The 27562-nt window shown below is 39.4% G+C and overlaps 1 protein-coding gene across 6 annotated transcripts in view; it reads left to right on the forward strand.

The window, feature by feature from the left end:
- TBC1D1 (TBC1 domain family member 1) overlaps nt 1–27562 on the forward strand; it is a 118556-nt gene that overhangs the window by 77159 nt on the left and 13835 nt on the right. For 4 of the 6 annotated variants that reach the window (XM_075499910.1, XM_075499909.1, XM_075499914.1 and 1 more), the window contains 7 exons: nt 7–126; nt 1282–1421; nt 12968–13153; nt 17125–17286; nt 20191–20349; nt 26173–26417; nt 26867–27026. In XM_075499910.1, coding sequence (XP_075356025.1) covers nt 7–126; nt 1282–1421; nt 12968–13153; nt 17125–17286; nt 20191–20349; nt 26173–26417; nt 26867–27026 — 1172 coding nt within the window. The remainder of the gene's footprint in view (nt 1–6; nt 127–1281; nt 1422–12967; nt 13154–17124; nt 17287–20190; nt 20350–26172; nt 26418–26866; nt 27027–27562) is intronic. The other 2 variants (XM_075499911.1, XM_075499912.1) reach the window with 1 other exon arrangement.

A 27562-nucleotide genomic window follows, 5' to 3' on the forward strand; every position in this document is an offset into this window, starting at 1 on the left:
TCTCAGCATCTCCTACCGTACTGCCTTAAGGAAAAAGCTTCATTCTTCCTCTTCTGTGCCAAATTTCTTAAAATTTCTGGCTCCTGTAGATGAAAATAACACCTCTGACTTTAGGAGCACGACAAGGTAGGGTTCTCTCTTAAAGCCTGGAGGTAAAACTGTATTTTCAAAGGTTTCTTTGTCTGAAATATTTCAAATGCTTCTCGCACTTGCAAAACCTGATTTGTGCAACAGTTCGCTTGCATGTATTCTGCATGTGATTGCTGTCAAAAGAATGGAGCTATCTCAGACTCCTCTCCCCTTAAGATTGCAGAATTTAGCCATTTTGATGTTGTAATGGTCATGCAACTTCCATCTATACTTCTGTGATTATTCCTGCCAAAGGACTGTATTAGCAGTTTTCGGTTAAGTGAATATACATGGTTCATCCGAAGCAATGTCAGTGTCCTCAAATTGGAAGGAGAGGGTGGCCTGTAAAATGCTCTTCCCGGTTGCTGCCAGAGCTATCTGAAGTTCATTTACCCCTTCCGGCTCCAACAAAGATTCATGCAACCATTTAGCCAATGGCTGGAATAAAGCAATGAATAGTTTAAAGATGTAACGGCTGAAAGTTATTAGTGGGATTTTTAATAGGAAAACAGCATTGCTCTTCACTGTTTCATTTAATATTCTGAATAAAAACCTCTGTATGTAGTTTGTGGATTACATCAAAGGAGTAACATCCAAGGTTCCTGGACACTGTTCCCAAGTTTGTTGCTTACTTCAGATGGTGACTTGCAAACACAAAGGTTAAAAGCTTTATTACATATCCAGTTCACAGAAGGTTGGAAGTTTAGTTGGTGTTTATAAAGCTCCTTGATGTTTGCTGATAAAAGGCATCAGCAGTTCTTTGTGTCTCCTATGAATAATTGCTAGATTTTGTGGATGGCATTTAAATAGCAGAATGGTAAAGATACATTATGGTGTATGTGTCTTTAATGCGTTGTGTTTAATACACTGCTGCAAAGAAAGCTGAAAATTAATTAAAACTGGAGAAAGCAGATTGCACAGAGCCGCCAGCCCCTTTTGGTGAATCTAAGTGATGTTTGCAGCCTTGTATAAGCCTGCTGCCACAAAGCAAGCTTCACCTACCTAACACTCAGAGCTTGACCGAGCATGTGCACAGCACACTGCAGTGCTTAGTTGGTGGTTCCTGTTATTGTATTCACTGAAGACTGTGTCACTGTTATGAGCAGATTCAGGTAACCTACTCACACGCCATTCTGTGTTCCACAATTTTAGCGACTACGAATCCAAACACAGCCACCAGGCCATTGGTGCGGACAGCCCTGTAAGGACTCGACGGCATTCATGGAGGCAACAGATATTCCTGCGAGTGGCAACCCCTCAGAAAGCATGTGATTCTCCTAGCCGATATGATGGTAAAGTCTGTGTTTATTTGCTCCCACGAACGTTGTTAGTGGATGTAATCTGTGAAGTGTGGATCATTTTGTCTACCAAGTGGACATATTTGTCCGCTCCTCTGTTTGTACTGTCTTTGCAGTTTCCCACCTACTTTTTGGTCATGCCAAGCTCATCAGCTGTTGAGTTTTTATTTTTCAGCTTTCTATGTAACGTAGTTCCGATTGTGTCAAATTAACTAACCAGAGAAGAAGTTATTTTTATGTGCACTATTTTAATGAGTTCTGGGAAAAAAATGTATCACCAAGTATTGCTCTGAAGAAAAGGTGATGCTTCTGTTTCATCTTTCCATGTTGGAGTATAGAATTAAGGACTAGAAAAATCCAGGCCTAGCAGAAGGAATTAAATTTATTTTATTACCTCAGTTGAGTTCTGTAGCATGTACTTCATAGCAGACTGAATTTGACCTCATGTATGCTGCTCCAGTCTATGCCACTTGCCACTTGAGCCATAGTTATCCACTGTTCTCATATTTATTTCCTGAAATTCTGTAGAGCTAAAGAATCACAGACTAGAAAAAAATCACTGGACATGAGCATGCAGGTGCATCATTTTACGCATCTCAGCACATGCTGAGGCCAAGAATGCCTCAGAGAAGCTTGTGTCTGTAGATAATGGTGTCTGGCTCACTAAAGTTTGAATTTCAAAGTTTGAGCTCTGCAAGCTCTACCTTCTGACTGATATCTAAAGCCATTGTATGAGAAATAAGTATAAGGGAACAGGAGGGAGCAGTACATTATAGTAAATGCAATAAAAAGTAACCACCTTAATGTTACTGAGACATTTTTCTTGCATCTTAAAGAGAGACCTTGATTAACTGGACACAGCATATAACAAACATGTTTCTGTGATTAATGCGTTGCTTGCAACGTAATTTGACTGACAATGGGGTAAGCTGTATGTGGGCATAGATGCCTCTCAAATTTAGTGTACTTCAGAACGAAGTGATCTCAAGAGCATGTTGTGTAAACATACATGTGAAATGGTCTCCTATACTTCAAGGCATATGAAGGAGCTGTTCAATCTCAGCTGTTCTGTGAAGCTACTGTTTTTGCGGGTTTGATGCATCTTTTTGCGACTGGAAATAGTCTGTCTTGTTTTTGAAAGCCACAAAACCTTCCCATATTAAATAGGAAAAAAAACCCCTAAATTGCCTATCCAAGCATTTCCTCTGAGACATAATAGCTGCAAGATATAATCTTAACAACCTACAGCTGGATAGTTGAGCAGAATAGTTGGAGAAACAAGTGTGGCCAAAATGGAAAACAGGAAGTGCTATTAATAGGAGGAGCAATTTAAAATATCTGGCCTTTTTCTTCACTCTTGTTTTCTTTTTCTGTTTTTGTTCCAATGTACATATTCAATTTATGAACAGAAGGAGAAAACTCAGAGTTAGGGGTGGTTTTTTTTTAATTATTTATAACAGGTATTGGGTTTTTCCATTTGGATTTTCATGCACTCCTGGAACATTTCTGGCAGTAAAGGATACTTACTCATGATCCAGTCTCTGTAGCCTTTAAGAGGGCTTCTGTACAGATGATCTTACATTGGACTCACCACCACAGTTAACTTAGTAACCTCTGTAGTTCCAAAGTAGATGTAACTAGCTATCATTCATTATCCTGTTCCTCTTTCTTTCATATTCTCTCAAGGAGAAGCAGCACATGCAGTGGGGTTAATTGATTTGATAAGTTACCTGTACTACTTTTTTTTTTTTAAGTCTTTCTCGCTCTTTTTAGACTGATTTTCTTTGGAAACAGAATTTATGCAAACAGCTGATGTATCACCAAAAGATCAATTTCAGCCAAATTGGACAAAGGGCAAAGAAAGTTTTAAAGATAACATGTTTTGTTGCGTTCTGCAAAAGTAAGCCTGAAGAGTGAGAAACAAGGGAACATTCATGAGTTTCCCTTCATAGACTGTGACTCCACTGACCAATTTCTCCATTCGTGTGCAATAGCCCACACACCACTCCAGGGTACTCTGCAGGACAGCAATAAGTAAAAAGGCTAGGGATTTTTAAAAAGTTGGTAAGTCAGCCAACCAGTAGACCCAGATCTCTGTGAGTCAGAGATGATAAAGTTTTTCAAGCTCAGCATAGGCTGCTTTACTAAACTTTGTATTAAACATAAAATCCACCAGTATGCCTGAACTATGTGCTGCTTTGACTACGTGTGGGCAGGCACTGTCAACAAAATGAAACTGCTCTGTGGCTGTAACTTCTTTGGGTTGTAATCAGTAAATATGCATGTGTAAGATTTAAAGAGAACTAGAGACACTAAGCTTTATGCACACGGAAAGATCTAGATCCTGACATTTGTGATTCCATTTGTATAGGCAAGTGGTGAGCTGAATGTCAAGATGCATCATGTTCATTGCCACTCTCTGTGTGGCTAACACAGCAGGATATGAAGGTGTATTTACTAAAAGTTTAAAAAAAAAAAAAAGAAAACCCAGACAACTGGTACATAGCTTTTGCAGAAATTTTAAGCTTAATCGTATGAGGTTCTGACCTTGAGAGATGTGTCTAGTGTCCTGAGTTCCCACATGAAGCTGACAGCACTTTGAGTCCCACTGTCTTGCACTTCTGGATCCTTTACTTCTATAGGAGGTGCTCATAAGTAGTTTGAGCTAAAACTTAATTTCTTGTAGCTCAGCTGGAGAGAAATGATGCTGGCTGTGCTTTCGTGGTTTCATCATGTATTACCAGGCAGAGAGCACACTCTTTGTTTTGCAGACACCATTATTTAAAAGGACGCTTTTATTATACCTGAAGGAGGGTGTTCATTTCTTACTAGTTCATGAGTAAAATGAAAAACAGTCCTAAATCAGTAGAGTTTAAAAAAATATTGCAAATAGACACACTAGAAAGCCATTTTCTCTTGCCATTTGAGATTCCTGCTTTGCCTGATGACTGGACTCAATCCAGCCATGCTCAGGCAAGGTGAGCGCTCTGAGACAACAGAAAGCCTCAGGTACAGGAAACCATTACTTTTGGTTATAGGGGCAATGTCTCATGTGCAGGCCCTCCTCCAGCCACCTCCTGCTTGTTGATGCTGCCGCTTTCCCGTTTCCTCGCTATTTTCCCCTCCTTCTGTACATAACTTTACGATGAAGCACATTGGAGAATCGTTATGCAGTTTGCTGCCTGGCAGGACAGCCAGGTGATCTCTGGTAAGCCTGAAGATGAGGCTGATCTCCAGTTTGGAGATCTAGAAACGATTTTCTGCATAGGTCAAATGATCTGTAGAGATTTTTATTGCTTTCCAGCTGGTAGCTGGAGGTTTGCAGGGTTGAATTATGCTAGTTCTGTTGCAGCAAGCTACAGTTCAAATGTCCGACCTTATCCCCTGCTGTTTGCTGCTTCCCATGGAATGGTTGTGCTGCTGCGGGTGGTGTGGTGGTGTGCACTGGGGGGCAGCGTTTCTCTCACTGCCACCTTGAGACACACTCAGTGTCTTGTCCTCTGACGTTTTTCTGGTTTTTTTGATTTGTGGGAGTGGAATGAGTGTTGTGTCTTGCAAAGTGGAGAGATGGAAAAAGAGGACACTTACAAAATGGATCACACTTTGATCTGTTACAATACTATATTTCTTTTGAAAGAAGGTTTTAATTAATCTTTTCTAAAGCTTTTTTGGCCTGTTTTCTATGTGTGAGTAAACAAAATTCACTCTGGCTCTCCCACTCACTGTCTTAAACATTCTAAGTAATAAAAGTGTTTCTTCAGTTCTTCGATTTTTACCTTTATACCTGCCCACCCTACTTGCAGCCAGATCTTCCTACTTCTGTAGAGTCTCTCTAAGAAGAGCCCCATTCTGTGACTATGCAAATGGTTTAGGACTTCCTAGTTCTCTGTCTTCACTGGTAAAAAGGTGAAGGGAACAACTCTGTGATCATTTTAAACCAGCCGAAGTATGAGCTCACTCAAAAAAGGTGATTAGTTTTCAGTTGGATCAGTTTTCTAGTCCCACTCACAGTATTACACTAGCACTGGAGCAGCAGGCACAGGGAGGCAGGCAGGGACACGTGTCTGGAAGCTGAGGGTGGGTGCTCTTACCCTGCTCAGGAGCAGGACACACTTAGATCGGTGCAGAGTGATCATGAAACTTCACCTTGCGCTGCAGTGCAGCAGGATATTTGCATACTTTTATTCAGCATCTACAAATCTCTGTGCAGTGGACTATTTTCACTACAATTTTCACAAATTGACTGTTCAGAATTGGTCATAGCAGGAGAACTGTTTTGCAGATTGTCAGAAACTCCCAGCAGAGTAAAGTCAAGTGCTAGATTTAAAAGGGGTGTGAATAGTTTTCTGAAGTAAATGGTGGGAAAGTGATGGTGCTTGTCATGAGCTTTCTTGCTGTGGGAGGTGTGTTGGCAGTAGACAGCAAGATTTGTATAACAGCTGTGTCAGTTTTAGGTTGGAGAATGGGTGATTTGTTTTAAGGTGGGCAGTGGGGTGGAGTTACATGTTGAACAGTGAAAGAAATTGCGATTCGGAGGAATGAGATGCTTGATATTGCTTAGCAGTACTCAGAAAATAGATTCAGATGAAAAAAAGGAACTTTAGCCACAACAACTACATAGTATTTTACAACTTGACTTGCAGAAAAAAAAAGTTCTTTTAGAAAGTACAAGTATCTCTGTACAGGAAAAAAAACTTGATTCGTTCATTAAAATGAATTGGGTTTCAGTCTCTGGCAGACAGAGGTAGCGAACTGTTAAATCCTAAGTGCTGAAGAAAAGTTTGGATTTGAAGAACTGTTGTTCTTAAAACCAGTTGTAGTTAGCACCTACCTATCTGTTTATCTGCTTTGTGGTGAGGGTTAGATCTCTTCCATTATTTAAGCAAAAATATTTTTTAAGTCATTTTGTAGTAGTATTGCGAATACTGTAAACTGTTGCTTTAGCATTCTATACTTAGAATGTTTATGTGGTGTAAATTATTTGTAATGTGTCCTCCAGTACTGTTTTAATGGTTCTTTTTTAGCAACAAAACGATTATTAATTAACTAATGACTAGTTTTGTAAATGCTGTAATAAAGCCAGTTGGTTAGAATCGATTACTCAGTTCTGTCCCTCTCAGAGTGAATATATATGTTCATAATCTTGATTTGCAGCATAGGAGCCTGGCTACAAGCAGTAAGTACCACATAAAATGCATGACAGCTTCTGTGCCCATTGAAATATCAGGGCATTCGTTTCTCAGGGCTTGATAATATTAGTAAATGGGGTAAATTTGGAGGTAGTGATTACTTTTTAAGAAGCTCTTGGCTTTAAAAGAAAAATCAAACTCTAAAGCATCTCTTGGAGCTGATTTTAATCAACTGTATGGAAATACACAATTTTTCAGGAATTCCTCATTCAGCCATTGCCTTAAGTTGTATGTCAGGCTAGAAGAACTTGATGCTTCTTGTGATTCCCTCTCTGACGCTTTCTGGTAACAGAAGGCTCCTGGTCATGTTCATAACATTTGGTTATGAAGTCAAATATTCCAGGCATCCATGTAAAATAATAGGAATATTATATCCTTGGTTATAGAAGTTTGCAGTTCCTCTTTAATTTTGTATCATGTATGAAAGAAGGTGTTGCACTACCTGAATGGAAGATCTGAAGAGAACTAACTAAGGATGTTGTGAAAGTCCTTTCTTTTGGGCAATTTAATCTTACATGATTGTGAACATTCTCTTGTTTGTTTGCTAAGCTGAATTTTGTAATGTTTAAAATGCAACAAAGAAAAATAGTGTAATGCAGAAAATAAAATGCTTAATGGACTTCTTCCATCCACATCTCACCATATCTTGCCTGACTTCTTAACCCTGGAGAGCAGATGTGACTGGTAAACACTGCAAACAGAGCGCCATGTGTAAACAACTCCATAATGAGGATGGCAGTAACACATTATATTTGAGCCTCCTCCCTATTAGCTTCCTATAAAAGTAAAACAAGCCCTTCTTTTCTACATGAAGTGTTGCAGTTTCTAGTCAAAGATGAACCTTGTTATCTTGTTTTTGGTATTTGAGGTTGGTTATACTAAGTGCTTCTGAAAGAATGTTTTTAAAACTTAGGCTTTTAGGGGGGTTTGTCACTTCTGTTGTTTTTTACTTTGTGTGTGTGGTTTTTCTTAGTGGGTTTCCTTTTTTTTCTTCTTGGTTTTGGAAAGCCTTGTTTAATACTGAGATTGATTGAATAAGAAACTATTGATCAATTAAATTTCTAGTCAATTACAAATGAAAGTTCCTAAAAAAACAAGGTTTAAGGCAACATTTCAATAACTCACTGTTGGAATACTTTAATGTTCTCCCACAGGTCCCAGCAAATGCTCTATATTCATTGTAGCTTCTTCTGGAGCTAATTAAATTTCCTGTTTATATCACTACCAGTCAAATATTGTCTGTTTTAATTACTACTGCAGTCATTCACCAGCTTTTAATTTACAAACTTTCTTTAGTGTGGTCTCTGGTAGCAATATACCGTGATACTTTCTTCATAGTCTTTTGTACTTTGTGTGTCATCTTTGCACATGAAAGTTTTGTGTAATGCATCTGTTGATCCATTTGGAGTGTAGGGATACTCTGCATCTTAGGATTGAAGCACTGCCACGTGAAGCCAAAGAGCTGAGTGTAAGTGAATGGATCTGCTGTAAAAATTCCATCTCGGTCCACTGTTCCTATTGGCCTTGTACTTTCTTGGGTAGTGTAAGTGGTGGGAGCATCAGAGCAGTGCTTTTGAGGTAGATATGGATGCACTAGTACATTTGCGCAGCATTTCCATCTGCTTCGTGAGCAGTTTCATCTGCAGTTCATTACCTTGCACAGGTTCTCACAAGCACAGGAAAGCTGGTGGCTTTCCCAGTGAAGTATATTGTTTCTCAAGGAATACTTAGTTTGGACCCACAGACTTGCAGAAGTCCCTTGCGCAGAAGAGTAATTCTGAAGGGTAGTCCAAGTATGAACTTCAAATGGAAAATAACCTGTGTGTTGATAAAATATAGTAATAGTTATTGAGTCAACTTGCCCAATCCTCAACCTTAAAGAGTAGAAGTGTGGTAGGCTTGTAGAAGTACCGTGTATGGAGGTGTTGTGGTTTAACCCCAGCCAGCAACTAAGCCCCACACAGCCGCTCGCTCACTCCCCCCCAGTGGGATGGGGGAGGGAATCAGAAGAGTAAAAGTGAGAAAACTCGTGGGTTGAGATGAAGACAGTTTAATAGGGAAAGCAAAAGCCACGTGTGCAAGCAAAGCAAAGCAAGGAATTCATTCACTACTTCCTATGGGCAGGCAGGTGTTCAGCCATCTCCAGGAAAGCAGGGCTCCATCGCGCGTAATGGTTACTTGGGAAGACAAACACCATCACTCCAAATGTCCCCCCTTCCTTCTTCTTCCCCCAGCTTTATGTACCAAGCATGACATCATATGGTATGGAATAGCCCTTTGGCCAATTTTGATCAACTATCCTGGCTGTGCCCCCTCCCAACTTCTTGTGCACCTGGCAGAGCATGGGAAGCTGAAAAGTCCTTGACTAGTGCAAACATTACTTAGCAACAACTAAAACATCCCTGTGTTATCAACACTGTTTTCAGCAGAAATCCAAAACATAGCCCCATGCTAGCTACTATAAAGAAAATTAATTCTATCCCAGCCAAACCCAGCACAGGAGGTAGAATTTTATATGGAAGCTCCAGGGAAGGGAGCAACATATTTGAAAGGAGTACAGGTCAAACATGGAATAGGAGTCAACAAAAGCTGACGAGGTTGGCAGATGAACAGGGAAGCAGTCTTTCAGTGTGTGCTGAAGTGTTCAGATCCTGCTTAAGTGCAGTTACTAATCTCATAAAGGTTTTGAAGGCTGCGCATTACTTAGATTTTAACGCATGGCAGTTCGATTCAGTGGAACATGAGCTCCCAGTTATGTTCAGTTGAGTTGCTCTACTATTTATCTTTGCTTTCTCTGCTATCCTCCAGATTGTTTGTGCATAATAATGAAATAATAAGTTTCTTGTTACAGCATTTCTACTCTTGTCTGTTCTGGATCTGGGAGCCAGATGGCATGTCTGTTGATCACCTTGTTGTATATTCATGGACATGGGTTAGTGCTGACTTACCAAATATCTGGTTTTTTACTTTGCTTTGAGGGATTTACCTGCACATTCCACCTCCCCCGCCTTCTTTACCAGCCAAACAGCTGATGCAACTCTGCAAACTTCAGACAAGCCACCTGAGCAGTTAAACAGGTTCATTTGGGTTTCTATACATCCTGCTACATGCCGGCATGGAGATGGGAGGGAAGGCAGATTGTGAATGTGTTGCACTTTATCAGAGTAGACTTTAGACTTTCTGTTAAATGTCCACAAGTGATAAGAAGAAAGAAAGGATAGAAAAGGAGCTGCCATTTGGAAGGCAAAAATCAAGCCTAGGACTCTTCCACAGAAGAGTTAGAGGTAGGGTTGATAATCATAATTGTTTAGCCTATAGAATTTTGTAACCTTTCTGTTTTCTTTTATAGCCTTGAGCATTGTAAGTTAAATTTCTTTTAGTGAATACTGATCTTATCAGGTTAGTCAGTAATAGACAAGAAATTTTCAGCCTAAATAGAAGCAGGACCATGGATTCGAGTAATTAATGCTTTGCAGAGGTTCAAGTGTTGCCACAGTAAGTTTGATCACTGGAGGGTGAGAATTGAGTAACGTCTCAAATAAATTAGAAGGTGGTATTTTGTTAAGTTGGTACTTGAAGACCAATCCACAAAATTTGCACTGAGAAAGTAGAATGTGCATGTTAAAAAAGGAAGATTTTAGGTCTTTGATATGTTGATTCTTGCTTTAGGAATGCAACATGTTTAATCCATTTCCTTGTATGGTTTTTGGCAGCCTGTTTCTTTTGCAAGTGGGTAACCATAAACTGTCTCTGTAGATAGTCTGATATTTTCTAACAGACATGCATATGTACATGCATAAAACCAGAATATGCATCTGACTCTAAAGGAGATCCATAAACCACTGAGAGGATGTGTAGGGTGAGAAGAGATTTGTTTCCCTCAAGATGTACATGCATTCTATATTGGATGCTATAAGAATGTAGTAAGAAGTGAATAGACTACAGATAGCGTACAGTGGATAAGGGTGTACCTATCTGGATCACTTTTACTTTTTGCATTAATGTTTGGTGACCATTTTCATTAATTCCTCTTTCTTATGGCGATGTTACTTTGTGCATGTAATGCAGCCTTAGAGAAAATGAAAAACTTTCCTTCGAGATGGTATTTTTATTTTAAGTTTATTATTTTATTCAAGCAAATTAAGGCAGGTCTACCAGCATTATCCTTAAGAGCATTTCCCTTATAATGTTCTTTAATAGGCACTAAGAAAAATCGTCATGAAAGCTACTATATGTACAGAACACTGTTGACAGTATAGTATGTGCATCAAAAACAGCAATCAAATCAAAATATTTTTCCTTTAATTGTCAACACAAGTTGAGGATTATCAAGTGTGTCTTGCTTCTCTACCTGATGATATTTACCTAAACCTCTTTTAAAACTGCAGATCTTAGCCCACGGAATTCTTTCCATTTACCTGTAAAGAAAAAAATTAAATGAATGTTTCCTAGCTTCTTTTAAGTGATATAATTTTTTCATTGTATTGATATTTTTCATAACCAGCTGTACTTTTGAATGCTTCTGTTAGTGTTCCCTACTTCTCTTTGCAACAAATGATGATTGCCATTAAAGTGTCAAATATTTGTCCTTTGCCTAATTCACATTCCCATGAAGTTCATTGTTCTCTGAAATGCTGTAGGTAAGCAAAGTGTGGGTATCCACCCTTACATCCAGAGTGCAAGTTTGTAAAGGTTTAATTTGTGCTGCTAGCTGATAATGTTGAATTTATTTTTATATGTATAATTTAGCCCTTTTAGCCCTTTAGCCCTTGAATTTAACTGTGGTGACAAACAAATAGATGTTCTATAAGGAAACAGGTGGTTTTGGACCCACCCTATTTGTCTCTGACTCTTTGAGAGCAAAAGATTGACAGTGGCAAAACTTAGAAAAGCAGAAGCCAACAGCTGTGGATGTTTCGGTTCTTATTTAGTCATCTGAGCTTAGTTGTGCGAGTGCCTTTCAACAAACAAGAAAAGAATAGCTGCATATGAACCATGTGAGTCAATATATGGTAGCTTTCTGAGCAGATTTTGAAGGGGTGAAAACCCTCCTATTTTGTTAGTTTGTAGAGATGAGAGAATTTGTGTGTGTGTGTTTAATTCAAAATCTTTATCACTGTGCTAGCCAATGATAAAGAAATGGACCACTGAGCTACCACGCAGAATAGGAGTGTCCCTTCTTCAGGAGCTGTTTGAAATAGCATGCACAGATGTACTTGTCCTTGGCTGGAGAGTCCGGGAATGGTTTTTGTTGCACTGATGTTTAAAGCATTTTCTTGCATGCATAACTGGTCAGCTTGTCCTTGGGGAGACCTTTCACAGCCACTCTGTTTGGCTGAAGAAGTGCTGTTGTGATGGCTTTCCATTTGGGATTTGGTAGGAAGAGATGGGTGGTTTTGACCATTCATTTTAAAGGTAGTGAATTGAGTAATTTTTCTTCTGGATACAGGTTATGTCAAGGACTATTGAGCCTTCAGAGAAGCTGTATAAAACAATAAAATTAAGTGATACTGTAGCAGGCATTAAGAAAACAAATCGTAAGAACTTACGCTTCTTACGTTGAGAACTTGATTAAAAACAATGTTGTTTAGCCTTTCTCTAAAAAAAAAAAAAAGTTTTTGAATTTGCCTGGGATTTATTTAATGTTCACTTTCTTTTGTAGTGTTTTCAGTCTTCTTAGAATTACCTTGCATGCTTGACAAAATGATCCATTTTGTGGTAGACCAGCTGAAGCCAAAAGAAAAAGTGCAGAAGGTTATGACATGGTTAAAAATTAGAAGTGAGAGCAAACGTGTCCTAGGTGCTTGTCTCCCTTTCTGCATGTTTACTTTAAGAACTGGTAATCATCCCATTGTATGGCCTTAGGTGGTGGTGTGTTTGTGCAGCTAAGGGCGTGTGTTTTCTTTGTTAAACACGGTTTAGAGATTATTCTTTAAATTATGTGGGTGCTCTATTTGATTTGATCTGCTGTTTGAATTATGCCAGGTTTCAGCTGGAGGTTGTATTTTTGCAATTTCTCAGACTTGCCTTTTCCTTTTTCGTTCTTTCCTTGTAAAGCTGTAATTAGCAAGCCATGGTCTTGGTGTATGATACAATGTTTTTATCAGATTATAGCAAAAAAATGTTCTAGGCTTTGGCCCATATGATTCTTATTCAGAAGCAGCTTGTAAATCTGCTTGAAACTGTCATTTGGGAAACCTTGCTTGGTATTGCTACCTCGTACACATGTATATGTGTGTGTGTGTGTGTATGTAGATATGTATGTATATATATGCAATCTTTGAAAATGTGTCACTTCATTCACGTATTTATGAAATCTAAGTAGTTCACAACAGCTTCTCTCTTTTAAAGATTACTCCGAACTGGGAGAACTTCCACCGAGATCCCCATTGGAACCAGTGTGTGAAGATGGCCCCTTTGGGCCAGTGAAAGAGGAAAGGAAACGGACACCCCGTGAGCTTCGCGAGTTGTGGAAGAAAGCCATTATTCAGCAGATTCTGCTTCTCAGAATGGAGAAAGAAAACCAGAAGTTACAAGGTGGGTGAAGTTCTTGATTACACCCTACTGCAATACAAGTTCACTTTTTTATTTGCTCTGTGGCCTTGGCAGTGGATTGGACCAAGCCTTAATGAAACATTTTAGGAGCATACAGGTAAATCGGTTTAGCACCGTCTTCCTCAACTCTCATTAGTTTAGGTTACAATTTACACTTAATTTTTTTATCACTTCACCTTATTATTTGTTTACTTGATCTTAATTGGTACTCTTTTAGTTTTACCATGGCTGGGGTTTTTTAGTCTGGTGTCTAGGAGCTCTGACCAGGAACTCAGCACAATCACTATCATGAACTGAATTCTTTTCTACATTCGCATCCATAGGTCATTGTCTAAGTATTGGTCATTGCAACGTTCTGTTTAGCCAGTCTTGAAGTTGAATTGAAGTTCTTAAGGAGCTGGTTGTGGACCTCTATGGGTGCCTGCCTGTGTGCATACACTGTGCAAGCAAGGTTTGTATGGAGTAGTAATGACTTAGATCAGTCAGAAGGGTGATGAGAAGGAGCTTGAGAAACTGGAATTTGCAGTTGTTCTTAACCAACATTTTTCTGTGGCTGAATGCGTAGCTGCAACAAATCCGTTGTGGTGGCAACTTTTACACATAAAATACAGCTGATTAAGAGTACACATTTCATTGTAGCAGCTGCATACAGATCTTCAAGGGGTGAGGTACGTGGCATGAAAATGGCAATTCTTCTTTGCCTTTGTGTAAACTTGAGGAAGGATTGTCTTTCAGGAAGAAGAACTGTGTAGAGAAAGGGCCCAGCTGTGTGAAAAGGTCGGTATACCAAACATGAAATCCTTCTTTAAACTTAAGCTGAGACTCCTCCTGGCTGGAAGGAGAAAACACTTCTCCCAGACATTGGATATGGCCTCCCAGAAGACTTAGCCCACCTGTAGGCTATTTGCTCCTAGTAGTTTTTGTGGTTTAGCCCTGGTCGGCAATTAAGTACCACACAGCCGCTTGCTCACCCTCCCCCCTGCCCCGGTGGGATGGGGGAGAGAAGCGGAAGAGCAAAAGTAAGAAAATTTGTGGGTTGAGATAAGAACAGTTTAATAATTGGAACAAAAAAAAAATAATAAATTGTAATGTGAAGGAAAACAACAAGAGAGCGAGAGAGGAACAAAACCCAGGAGGAAAAAAAAACCAGTGATACAATCACTCACCACCCACCAGCCAATGCCCAGCCAGTCCCCAGGCAGCGATCGCTGCCCCCCGGCCAATTCCCCCCAGTTTCTATACTGAGAATGACATCATATGGTATGGAATAGCCCTTTGGCCAGTTTGGATCAACTATCCCGGCTGTGCCCCCTCCCAGCTTCTTGTGCACCTGGCAGAACATGGGAAGCTGAAAAGTCCTTGACTTAGTATAAGCACTGCTTAGCAACAACCAAAACATCAGTATGTTATCAACATTATTCTCATACTAAAATCCAAAACACAGCACTATACCAGCTACTAGGAAGAAAATTAACTCTATCCCAGCCGAAACCAGGCCAGTAGTATAGCTTTCCTATTTCAACCCTGATATCTGAAGGACACCTGATACCTGAATTTCCTAAGAACCTCACAGGTGACAGGCATGTTACCAGCAAATGTTCTTGCTAATCCAATAAAATAAAATATGGCAATGGATACCAAATATACAATGCCCTTGGCTAAGGGGCCAAGACCATCTGGAGAAAGAGGTACCAAGAGCGATGATTTATACCGTCCCTTCAGCTTAGAGCACTGCTGTCATAAATGAGCTTCTATCAAGTCGTTCTGTAACTTGGAATTTTTATGGGACCTAGCATTTAGAAATAAATTTCCCTGTTTGGTTTTTTTTTTAAATTATCTTGTATTCAAGTTATATGAATCTACAGCCTGCAGTCAAGTTTTTGGCAACTGCAGGACATTAATATCCATAAAAATTTTAACAAGTTGTCCTGGTTTCGGCTGAGATAGAGTTATCCCAACTACAGGATAAAGAGGTAAGGTGGACACTTCCCAGATATAAACAGTTCTTTTTCCATTTTTAAAATCTAAAATCCTGTTTTAGCTAGTGGAAGTACAGGATAAGCTAACCCTTTTCGACTCTCAGAATTTGATAACCTAAAAAACCTTAATTGCAGATACAGATCTCGGAACAAGATGAGCTTAGTGTAGTGGCTATTTTAGTGTCATTATGGGCCATGTAAATTTCAGGTGATTTTAAACTGTTTAGTAAATTTATATAAACAAGTGGAACATACAAACAATGGAGAGTTAAACTAACAAAAGATAACATCTTTTTACATATATTGTCTCAAGACTGTAATGCATAGGAGTGTGATGTTGTGAGTTCATGGTGTGAAATCGTCAAAAGTAGCAGTAGGCTTATGATGTATTGCAGAATGTTCTCAAAATGAGAGTACCTTGTTAGCATTACAGTAATGCATCTTCACAACAATGAAGTACTGTGAATACATCATGGCCACATGATTAAAAATCAGGGTCACTTCATGGTACACTATTTTATAAACATGGTTCCAAATCATGTTATTTGTACTTTGCTCAAAGGTTGTTATTGAGGAGAAGTATTTTTTAGTTTTTGTTGAATACTATAGAACCTTTTCAGTCCTTTCTGTCTTTTGAACCTGTGCTCTGATCATTTTTGCAAGTAGAGAGCTGCTGACTATATCCCAGGACTCTTGTCCTGGAACTAGGTGCGTTGAATCCTCAGCCACATTACAGCCCAGTTGAAAAACTAAAATACCCATTTTGTTAAATTCGCCGTAGACTTACCACAGTCTATGTTGCTCCTTAGTGCTCTTTTTGTAGCTTCGTCTCGGTTTCCTTGTAACATTTGCTTTCAGCATTTCATGCCTTTTAGGAATAGATGTCTGACATCTTTCTCTCTCATCTGCACTGCACCTTTTTTCTCCATCTGAGCTGAAAGACCTCTTCTGTTTTTTTCAGTCTCCTGACCTGCACAAATTCATCCACTGTCCCAAAAGGTGCTTTATTATTTAGTTTACATGAATGCCATTAATAAAGCCTTTTTTCCGGGTACATTCTAGTACTAAAAAGCCCCCACAGAAACAAAACTTAAAAGCTTTGCTAGGAGTCCCTTTGAAATTCTCGCTCCACTTCTAAACTTTGGAATTAACAGTCAGCTACAGAATTCATTTTCATTTTTGCCATGGTTCTTTGATGCTTTCCCAGCTATTGATTATTTTTTTTTCTAATCCCTTATAGATAACACATGAAGATACAGTGGAGTATTCTTATAAATCATAATCTGAGAAAATCACCAATACTACAATGCATCTTTGCTCCAGGAGCTCTGATGAGCTAAAATGTCTTATTTAAGACTGAGTTATGCATTGATCCTTGTTCTGATTTCTTCAGTGGAGACTTCAAGAGAGCCCCATGTATATATAGTGTTTATAGTCCTATTTGTGTTCAGGGTTCTGAAATTTTCTATACTTGAACTTTCCTTTTTATGTATTCTATAAAAATGAACATGTGAATGATCACCTTTAAAGTCATTTTTTTACTTTGTCATTACTATTATGGAGCTGTATGCATAAGAAATACATGACTATATTGGTTTTGTGTTTTTATTTGGTGTGGGTCTTCTGCACTAATGTTTTTTTAAGATCTGGGAAATTGAAAAATCCTGTTAGGAAAATCTTGCATTTATTTCATTAGTCATCATCTCTCATGTTTCTTCAGATTTAAGAGTTGACTAGCTTTAAGGAACTTAATTTAACAGACCAAACACAGTTAATATTGCATATAATATCTTAAAGAAAAAAAACCCAACCCAAACCAAAACACCCCACAATTAAAAAATTTAGACATGTAACGTTTCAGAATTAATAAGATTTAATTTTAGGTGGATTGCATGATGAAGTTCTAAGTTAAATTAATCCATTTTACAAATACTAAGCAATATTAACTGGTACATTCGTGATATCACTTCCTAGCTTCAGAAAACAATTTGCAGAACAGACGTCTGAAACTTGACTATGAAGAAATCACACCATGCTTAAAAGATGTAACTTTGATTTGGGAAAAAATGTTGAGTGCACCTGGAAGGTCAAAGATTAAATTTGATGTGGAAAAAATACACTCTGCTGTTGCGCAAGGTAAGCAATGTTTGTTATTTTGAGTTGTCGAAATGCATGTAAATTGTATTAGAAAAGGAATAGGGTGACCTCTTAACCAATCCTTATAACCGGATTCTCACTAGAGCTGTTCCTTAGGTTGCTGACTAAACAAGTAACAGTGTTCGGTATCTTCGTGGTTATGCGTATGCAAGTAACAGTCCCTTTCAGCGGTAGCTGCAATTGTATTACTGGAGTTACAGTACTTGGTATTCATTTTTGAATGACATTTGTCCTTACAGGAGAGTTGTACAGTACCTCAATGTATTACAATTGTTGCAATCTGATTTTATAAATTAAAAGTTATCATTAAAGAAAAAAGCCTGGATAATGCCAAAGAAATGACTGTGTAACTAACTGAAGAAACTGTCTGCGCTATTATCTGGAAATTCTCTGTTCCAGCCTGGGTAGTGTGTGTGTATACAAATAGCATACATGGATATCTCTGTAGAACTACATTTTTTCTGAGTTCAACAACGCATTGTACCTGCAAACACCACTTACAGTCTTCCTAACAACTGCAGGGCTGAGCAACCAGCCCCTCTCTCCACTGCATCAAAAGTAATATAACCTAAGGATGTTTTTTAAATGTTCTAAGAAATTGGGTTATTACTTAGTGTTATTTGTGCTATGGTTGGACCTAAATGCCTTATGCTGAGTGCTGTATGTAGCCTATGGTAAAGATGGCTACTCCAGGGAGCTTTTTATAGTTCTATACAAAGCTTTCCAATGTGTAAAGGAAGTGTCAAGAATTCACCACTAGCAGAAGTTTAATATTTTAAATATTGCACCTGCCTATATGCAATTATTCAAGCAAGTTAAACCAAATTGTCCATTTAAGATGACTAGGTAAGTCTAGATTTCTAACAATTTCAAATGCCCCAAGCACAAATCTCTGCAGAGTAAGGAAAGTTCATTATCACAGGTTTCCTTCCATTCATGCAGGTAAAGGACTCTGTCCAGTCAATATTTGAGCATGAGAAAAACTTGGTTTCTGTTGATAGTCCAGTGATGCTGGCCTGTGTTAGAGTTCAAAATAAAACTTAAAAAATTTGGAGTGATGCACAATAAGAAAATAAATAAAGCCATGCTTAGTGGATTGCTAGTAAGAAGCACATACAAGTAGCCAGTAGATGGGGAAATTATCCCGATCTCTTGATGCTATTATTACACTCTGCTCTCTAGAGCCCCGTTGTGTCAGAGTTCTTAGAGTGAAGAAATTTCATACATATGCAGAAATGAAAAATGCATTTACATTGAGTTTAGCAAGTTCTAGTTTAGACGAAAACCATTAAAAATAACTTGAGTAAGCAAGGCAAACAGATAAGAAATGCAGGTTGCAATAAGCATGGGGCTTAAATTAGGATAACAAATACATAGTGTTGACCTGTAATGTACATTGTAGTAGATGTTTAGATATAGTCCATCTTTCATTTAGGAAGTAGTAAACTAAATACTTTATTTTACATGTATGATGCAGCATACAGAGATAAACTTAATATCGCACTACTTCCTTAAAGGGAATTTTAATTCATTTGTAATTTTGCAGCTGTAAATGTGCACTGTTAGGCCAGTTCTACCCTATGTGACATATTCAACCTCACTGAAACTAATGAGATTTTAGATGTGTATCTGAAGAGGAGAACAGCACTGAAACAGCACTTTCCCTCACTGTTTCATGTTGGAGACTTTTTGATAATTGGGTTTAAGTTCCCTAAACTAATTTACAGAAATGTTCTCTAAATACACTTGTGATATGGATTCAAATATTATACATTTCTACTAGCATTTCATTTTCAAGCAATTGTCTCTGGATTATGATAGTGTAGTAAAAATAACTATTGCAGAGATAAATTCATATCCTTTTGTGCTTATATGAGAGAAGGCAGTGAGATTGCTCTAATATGTTTTGTTATCTTTCCATATAAGTTGTATGCTTGAGTCAATTTTGATTTCTCCTATTATTGTTGTCATCCATATGTTACATATATACCAAAAGAAAAAAGCAGTCCAAAAAACTTTAAGCTGTAAGTTACTTCAAACTGTAATATCTGATTCCAGTACATCATGGGTTAGAGAGAGTACTTTCCCAAAGAATAGCGTATTGATTTCTTGTGTAGATGATTTAATAGTGCCAGTCTTGTGCTGAATAAAGTATGCATGTAACAGTAACTTTTCTGTTACTTTCAGAGCTTTGCATATAGATACAACTGAAGGCTAGCGTTGCCTATGTGAAATAGTTAAGTAGCATCATCCCTTTTTATAAAGAAATTCAAGCTTTAGAACACTTTTATGTGTACCAGTGATTCAGCAAACCAATAGCAAAACTAGAAATACAGTACTTGCTTTCTGATTATCTGCCTTCTGTTGTAGTCTCTAGATCACATCTCATTTGTACTTGTTTATACTTTTGGTATGCATGCATCCTACCTTCCTAAAACTTACTCCTAATGACAGTGTCAGTGCTATATTAGTGAAAAATGTTAATTAGTTCTATTGCAGTGCTTTATTGTGTACTTTACATGCAAAAATGGGAGATAAGCATATAACTTTTCAGAGACCAGTATTGCAATTTTTGCTACCTCTTCTAGTACTTCTCAGACTGAATGTAAGCGGTAACCTTAGACTTAGGCAGCTCACCCTGTTTCTACCTTAAATCTCTCCTGTTAAGATGCTGATGTGTTTTATTGGTTGAAGAAGTACAAGCATGGTAGTTTGATCTGCTTCTGTGGTCTACTGGAGACAGCAGATACGGAGATAACAGATAGGGATCTGCTTGCATATCTAGCAGATTTGGATCTTCAGTTCCTCCAGCCTGTTAGCTCAACTATAGCTGAACCCTCAGTATGAGTACAAATTGCTGGTTTAGTGACTTTCTTCTCTCAGGAGTACCACGTCACCACCGTGGGGAGATCTGGAAGTTTCTAGCAGAGCAATACCATCTTAAACATCAGTTTCCAAGTAAACAACAACCAAAGGACACACCTTATAAAGAACTCCTAAAACAACTAACTTCCCAGCAACATGCAATACTTATTGACCTGGGTAAGTACAGTAGTGGTCTGAAATTAAAGTAAGGGTTTTATGATCTCTGGAAGAGAATTAAATAAAAGAAGGTAACACACAAAAAGCTCTCACCTTTTAATAACAGGTTGTTCGTAAGAACTGCTTTTAATCTGGTATAAGTGAGAACTATTACTTGACATCATTAGGAAAAAACAAATCTGTGTTTCAAGCTCAGAGGTCCTTTGCAACATGTGGTAATAAGAGGTTGCTAGATGTAACTGTAATGCATCTGTATTTCACATATTGACAGTGAACTCCACAGGCCCATGGAATACAAATTATCAAGAAAGGAAGTCAATATATTAGGGCAGGCTGTTGAATCATGTGCTAGTCATTCCTGATGTCCAGTGTTTGCTGTCTCTGTTAAACACATTTACTTGAAATAATGCAGAAGTTTTTCTTTTTTCTTTTTTTTTCTTTTTTTAATGGGTAGTTGCTGGCAGTTGGTATTTTTACTTGTATTAAAACAATTATGAAAGAAGCTCTTTTTAATAATTAAAAAAAAAGGCTCATTTTAAGGCAGGCTATTCACATTGCCTAATTTTAAGCAGTAGCTGGCTCCTGATTTAGGTACAGTGAATTGGTCTGTGGAGGCACATATACTATAGTCCATTGAGTTTAGTAGAGAGAGGTTAGGAACCAAGGCTCTTAAATTTGAAGTGACTGGGAGGTGGGTTTCAGGCAGGCTTTTGGTCTTCTTGAGTAGAGTTTTCCATTTTCCCTCACATTATCGTTCAAAGTTCAAAAAGTTTTTTCTAGTATTAGAAGGAAACAGGAGAAATGAAATCTAAATGGCATGAAATGATTGTTTTAGGGTAGGAGCAGAAGAGAGCACTCCAGATAATTGTAAAAGAGCAGTCTTCATATACCTCAAAAAATTATGCCATTCTTAACACTTCCTTTTACTTTTCCTGGTCCTCTTCCTTTATCACTTTTAGTTCCCTTGTGTGAGATTGTCTTTCATTGGTTGACTCTTGCCACTGCTAGACTAAGACGATAATGAAACCCGGGAACATTTAATAAGACCAAAAGTCAGTATGCTCTGTAAGATGTGGATCAGTATTAAACATTGTTACTGTCTCTGGTTGCTGCTGCTCCCCGAGGGTTTTGTTAAGGTCTATATCAGTACCAGTGACCTCTCCATCTCAGAAGCTCCCACAAGTCGGCCATTTGTTTCGTAGACCTCACAGAGGCACTTTTTGGCATCCTCTCCGCCTTCCCTCATGAAGGCTGTTCCTTATTCTGTCCAGTCCTGCCCCCAGGCAGCACATGGCTGCTCCTCAGCTGGGTTGAGTATTCTGTGGAATCTGTTGCGGTCATTGAAGTATTTCTAACATGGCAGTAATTATTCAAATATACGCGATTGCTGAGTCACATGTTCACATGTCTAACCTTTACCCTGGCAAAAGTATTTGTGTTTGAATGTAAGCCATCTGATGGAAGTTTATAACACCTCACTGGTATATGGCTGAATTGGAAGTTTTTACAGATAATCTACAGATTATCCTCATGAATATACAGTTGTGGATATTTTTTAAGATATTGTTTTCTCCTCCCTTGGTTATTTTAATTCAGTTTAATGTCTGAGAAACCAGGAGCAAGTCAGCGTACCTGGTGTTGTTACCCCTGGCAATGAACGTTGGGATTCTGTCGCACTGAAGTGCCTCAGTAAGGGGTGAATAGTTTTGTGCCAGGTTAGCGAACTGAACACCTTCAGCAGAGGGGAGAGGGGTGGGACAAGTCCTGGACAGTAGGGAGCCCAGTCAGTCTGAGTTTGGTTGGCTCACACAGCAGATTGGGGCATGCTAGCTCAGCAAGCTCTTCATATTTTCTGCCTGGTTCTGCACACAAATACTTTCCCATCTTAGCTGTGTGCTCTGCTTGTAGAAACAAATGACTGCATGTGTTGGCAAATTGGTAACTTCATGGTGGTTTTCATGCAGTGTTGTTTTTGTCGGGGAGCTATTTGGTAGCCCATTAGCTGAGGGAAGGATTGGGCCCTATTTTCAGTAAGATGAAACTAGGAAGCTTAAGACTTCCTAGTTTCCTAGTGATTCACATTGAAATAGAGTAGTGCTGCACAGTGACAGACAGCAGGACTGGATAGGCAGCTGGAAGGAATTTGCATGTTCTAACTTGTGTTCCTTCAGGCTATCAGAAGTGTTTTCTCTTAAATCTTTAAGAATCCTTCTGAAAGCATGCACTTCTCCCTTGAGAGAAAAACCTATGTTCTTGCAACATGTGGTTATAATATTTAGAAAAGCTTTCCCAAATTAAGCTAAAGAGGTCTTGCTAACACAGTATGAGCCAAAGCTGTAATAGTATTGCTCACACTTAGTTGAATCAATGCATCCTGAGCTGTAAATAGTGCTTCCTGAGAATGAGGACAGAAGTGTGCATCTGGATGCAGAGGTAAGATACAGCAGCCGCTTTCCTGGCCCAGTTTATGTGTCACAGTGCTATTTCATTACATGGACAAGAACAAAGCCACAATTCCCTGAAGGCTTTTTTTGTGTATTTCCTTGCGTGGCCCCACCTGCACAACCACTGCAGTCACTGGGGATTTCAGGTCCTGAACACCAAAGTCATGTTCAGTAAATCATTTCTTCTCTCAATAAGGTAGGGTAAATTGACTTCCAGATGCTATCAGTGTAGGAAACCACTGTACTCATCACTGAGTGTTTGCTGAACACAGTAGAAAATTATGTTTTGTTTTATTACATTTCAAAATTAAAGTAGTAGGTACTTACCTCAAGAGCACCAGAATGAGAAAGTATCACAGTTCATTTAGGGTCTCTTTTCAGCAGGGCCAGGAGTTGTTTGCTCCTAAGTAAGAGCTAAAATTCTTAGTTAAGTCATCACCAGGGCACTCAGAAAAAAATCAGCTTGTGAGTTTAGCAGTTCTGCTCCTCCTCCATTTACTGTTTTTTAGAACTTCTTTGCATTTTTATTCTTGCTCAGCTTGTAACTTTTCTTCATGACTTATATGAAAGGAACCTTGCTGCGTGAGTGAGGCAGTACAGGTCTGCCTTTAGACCATGCTGTGATAACTTGTCATTCAGGCAGAGGATTCCTTTGCAAAGGAACACAAGCTCCTTCTTACTTGGAAGCTAGAAATATTTCTTCTGTAACATTCAACTCTGTGACAGCCTGGCCAGGGGAGACCTTCTCAGGAACTGAATGCCAGTGTGACAGGCTAGGACTCTGCCCCAGGCTTTGTCTTCTTGAAACAGGAGCTCTGATACTATCTGGCAGCACAGAAGCATTCCAGGAGCTAAAGGGTGGGGTGGTATTTAACAAGTGGGCAACTGAAAAACAAGCTCCACTTAATACTAGAACAAAAGAAGTATAAAATCTCTTCTCCGTTGAGGTATTTCACAGGGGAAAACTGATAGGGGGAGGCTTTTTTCCTAGAAATGAAAATACTCCCTTTTGGAAAAGTTTTTGAAAAAAATCTGTAAAAATGAAGCCTTTAATGTCTCTATTCACAGACTCACAGAGTGGTTGAGGTTAGAAGGGAGCTCTTGAGATCATCTAGTCCAATCCCCCTGCTCAAAGCAGGGTCATCTAAAGCAGGTTGCCCAGGACCATGTTTGCTCAGGGTTTGAATATGTCCATAGATGGAGACTCCGTAACCTCTCTGGGCAGCCTGTGCCAGTGTCTCGCCACCCTTACAATAAAAAAAGATTTTTTTCTTATGTTAGGTGGAATTTCCTGTATTTCAGTTTGTGCCTGTTGCCTCTTGTCCTGTCAGCGGGCACTACCGAGAAGAGCCTGGCTCCCTTTTCTTCATTCACTCCCACAGGGTATTTGTGCACATTGATAAGATCCCTCTGAGGCTTTTCTTCTCCGGGCTTAGTCCCAGGTCTGTCAGCCTTTCTTCATAGGAGAGGTGCTCCAGTCCCTTCATCATCTTAGTGGCCCTTTGCTGGGCTCTCTCCAGTATGTCCATGTCTCTCTTTTACTGGGGAGCCCAGAACTGGACCCAGCACTCCAGGCGTGACCTCACCAGTGCTGAGTAGAGGGGAAGAATCACCTCCCTCGACCTGCTGGCAACACTGTTCCTAATGCAGCCCAGGATACCTTTAGCCTTCTTTGCTGCGAGGGCACGTTGCTGGCTCATGTTCAACTTGGCGACCACCAGGACCCCAGGTGCTTTTCTGCAAAGCTGCTTTCCAGCTGGGGGTCCCTCAGCATATACTGGTGTATGGGGTTGTTCCTCCCCAGGTGCGGGATTTTTGCACTTCCCTTTGTTGAACTTCACGAAGCTCCTGTCAGCCCATTTCTCCAGCCTGTCAAGGTCCCTCTGAACAGCAGCACGACCCTCAGGTGTATCTGCCACTGCTCCCCGTTTTGTATCATCTGCAAACCTGCTGAGGGTGCTCTCTGCCCCATTGTCCAGGTCATTAATGACCCTCCCTAATCAGGGATCAGCTAGAACAAAGGCTACAGGCACTCTGTCATCAAGGGCAGCTGCCAAGGGTTGGTTAGAAGCTGCCAGAGCTACCCTTACCACAGCCTCAGCCTTACCTGCCAGCAGCAGTACCCTCAGGTTCCCAGGACTCCCCTGGCAATCCCAAAGAATCCAGATGCTCAAGAGTGCAAAGAAGCAAAGCCCAGAAACTGCTGCACAAAGTGCCATGTCTGTTGGCTGCCTCCATTAGCTGTGCTCTCATATAATATGTATATAGCATATATGAGAGCACATATATAGCTACACAATTCTTGATATTGTAAGGGCTGCAGAAAAAAAGACAAATTGAGTTTTTATTCGCTAAGTAAATATTGTGGGTCAGACTGATTGTGTAAGTTACCTAGCTGGATTGGTTTGGTTTAAGGACATGTGGGTCCCAGCTCTGTATGAAAGTTTACAGGTAAGCGAGTCTGGCGTGGAAGTCATCATCTTGTTCTAGAACAGAAGAACTGGAAATGGCTCAGTTGTGCTCCTACAGCTCTACAATTAGTATAGTTTACCTTAGGCTGGGATTACCGCATTAAAGAGATGTGGGGAATAGATCCAAAGCCCATTGCTACCAAGAGAAAGTTTTGCTCCAGCAACCGACTCCCACTTTCCAAGTGCTCGTCGCTTGTACTGGTGCTTGTGGGACCCCTCCTGGAGCTGACACAGCTGAGTGACAGGCCAGAACAACTAACCCCATGTAAAAGGAGATTTTTTCTGCCAGATTAGTGAACTGGATCAGCTCATGGAAGAGTCTGAGCTTCATGCTCCAGGAAAGGAGGAAGAACCCATAAGACTGGGAGGGACCAAGGCAAGGAGGGAGGTGACAAGAGACACATCTGCTGGAAAAAAAAGACAAGAAGAAAAGAGTAAGGGAAGGGGCCCCAACCCAGAGAGCTCAGATGTTCTAAGTCTGTGCCTGGATCCTAATAGTTATCTAAAAGCTAACACTTTTTAATCAAGAAAAGAGGACTGTGTGACTCGTCAAGCCACTGGATCGAGTCTCCCGCTATTATAGGCAACCAGCCCCTATAAGCCCTTTAACAAACAGATCAAGGGCCAGTCTTAAGAACCAGCTACTCAGCTGTTCTAAACAACAGACTGTCCCCATCCCCCTGACAATTTCTGAATTAATTTTGCAACTCCTTTAACAAAACAGTATTAGAGTATAAGAATCAATTGTTTTGTATTGTTAACTTTCTTATGGTCTTCCTGTGGGTTGGCTCAGAATCCACCTTTCAAAAGAGTCTGCCTTTTTGAAAGAGTGTTTAATTTGATAACATGGCAAGGGGTTTTTTTGTTTATTTTTTAGTTTACGTCGCTCACTTCAGCTGTTTTCACAGGGCGCACATTTCCAACACATCCGTACTTCTCAGCACAGCTGGGAGCTGGGCAGCTATCACTCTACAATATTTTGAAGGCCTATTCGCTTCTGGACCAGGAAGTAGGATATTGCCAAGGCCTTAGTTTTGTGGCAGGAGTTTTACTACTTCATATGAGTGAAGAAGATGCTTTTAAAATGCTGAAGTTTCTCATGTTTGACATAGGCTTGAGAAAACAATATCGTCCTGACATGACAATTTTACAGGTATGATTCAATTTTTCTAATAAAAGGATGCTAATGTTAAACCATAATAATGCAATATAGAGAGCATTGTCAAAATGTGGACTTGAACTTAAATTCAGTTCTCAAAAATGGGAAAGGATAATCTGGGAGAAGAACACATCATCTTAAATGTACTAGTTTCAAATAAAAAGACTACTGGGGAAACTATGAAAACCATAAATAGGAAGAATTCTGTTGTGTGTTGTGTGAGGTTCAAATGACCCTGCAAATGAGCCTGTCATAGGCTCACAGGTGACCCATCCTGGGTCTTTTAGGTGGCTTCTGAGTATTTATTTTCTTCACACAATTCCATCCAAACACCAATTGACAAGTATCTTTCGCTGTTTCTAATAAGAGTGTGAAGCAGGGACTTTGCTACTGTGAGTGTTAAAACATGTTTATCTTATTCTCTTTGTTCTTATTCCATGCAGATCCAGATGTATCAACTGTCTCGACTTCTTCATGACTACCATCGAGATCTCTATAACCACCTAGAGGAACATGAGATTGGCCCCAGCCTCTATGCTGCTCCCTGGTTTCTCACCATGTTTGCCTCCCAGTTTCCCCTCGGATTTGTAGCCAGAGTGTTTGGTAATTCTTCATAAAACTTCTGTCTGTTCTTTTTGAAGTCTTATATTTGGAATCCTGTTATTAGGAACAGCATTATTATCCAACCTGTTTCAGACACCTGGGAGAAATATTTTACTTACTATTGATGAACAGAAGAACAACAACAGAGGTCATCTTATGGAGCATATTGTATTTACAGTAAAATGGAAAGAGAGAGAAGGAAAGCATATGACAGTCCCAAATTGTCCTGTCTTTTCATCCTCATTGTTACCTTTTCCCACCCTGTAACCACTTGTAGAAAGGATGTAAAATTTGATGCCATGAAGGCATGGTGTTACGACAATGGCACTTCAACACTGACAATTAGTTTCAAGCTGAAAAGAGATGTAACAAAGGAGTCATCTGAGAAATATATCCATTTACTCCATTATCATTGTCTCCAACAGTGTCAGTGGAAAATTATTTTGAGGGTTATGTTTTTAAAACACATACAGAGATGGCCCTTGCGGTTTAATCATGGATTTACTGTGCAGAAACATAGCGCTTTTAAACTAGTG

This window comes from Mycteria americana, chromosome 4 (genome assembly GCF_035582795.1).
Source record: "Mycteria americana isolate JAX WOST 10 ecotype Jacksonville Zoo and Gardens chromosome 4, USCA_MyAme_1.0, whole genome shotgun sequence".
Classification (NCBI taxonomy): Eukaryota; Metazoa; Chordata; class Aves; order Ciconiiformes; family Ciconiidae; genus Mycteria; species Mycteria americana.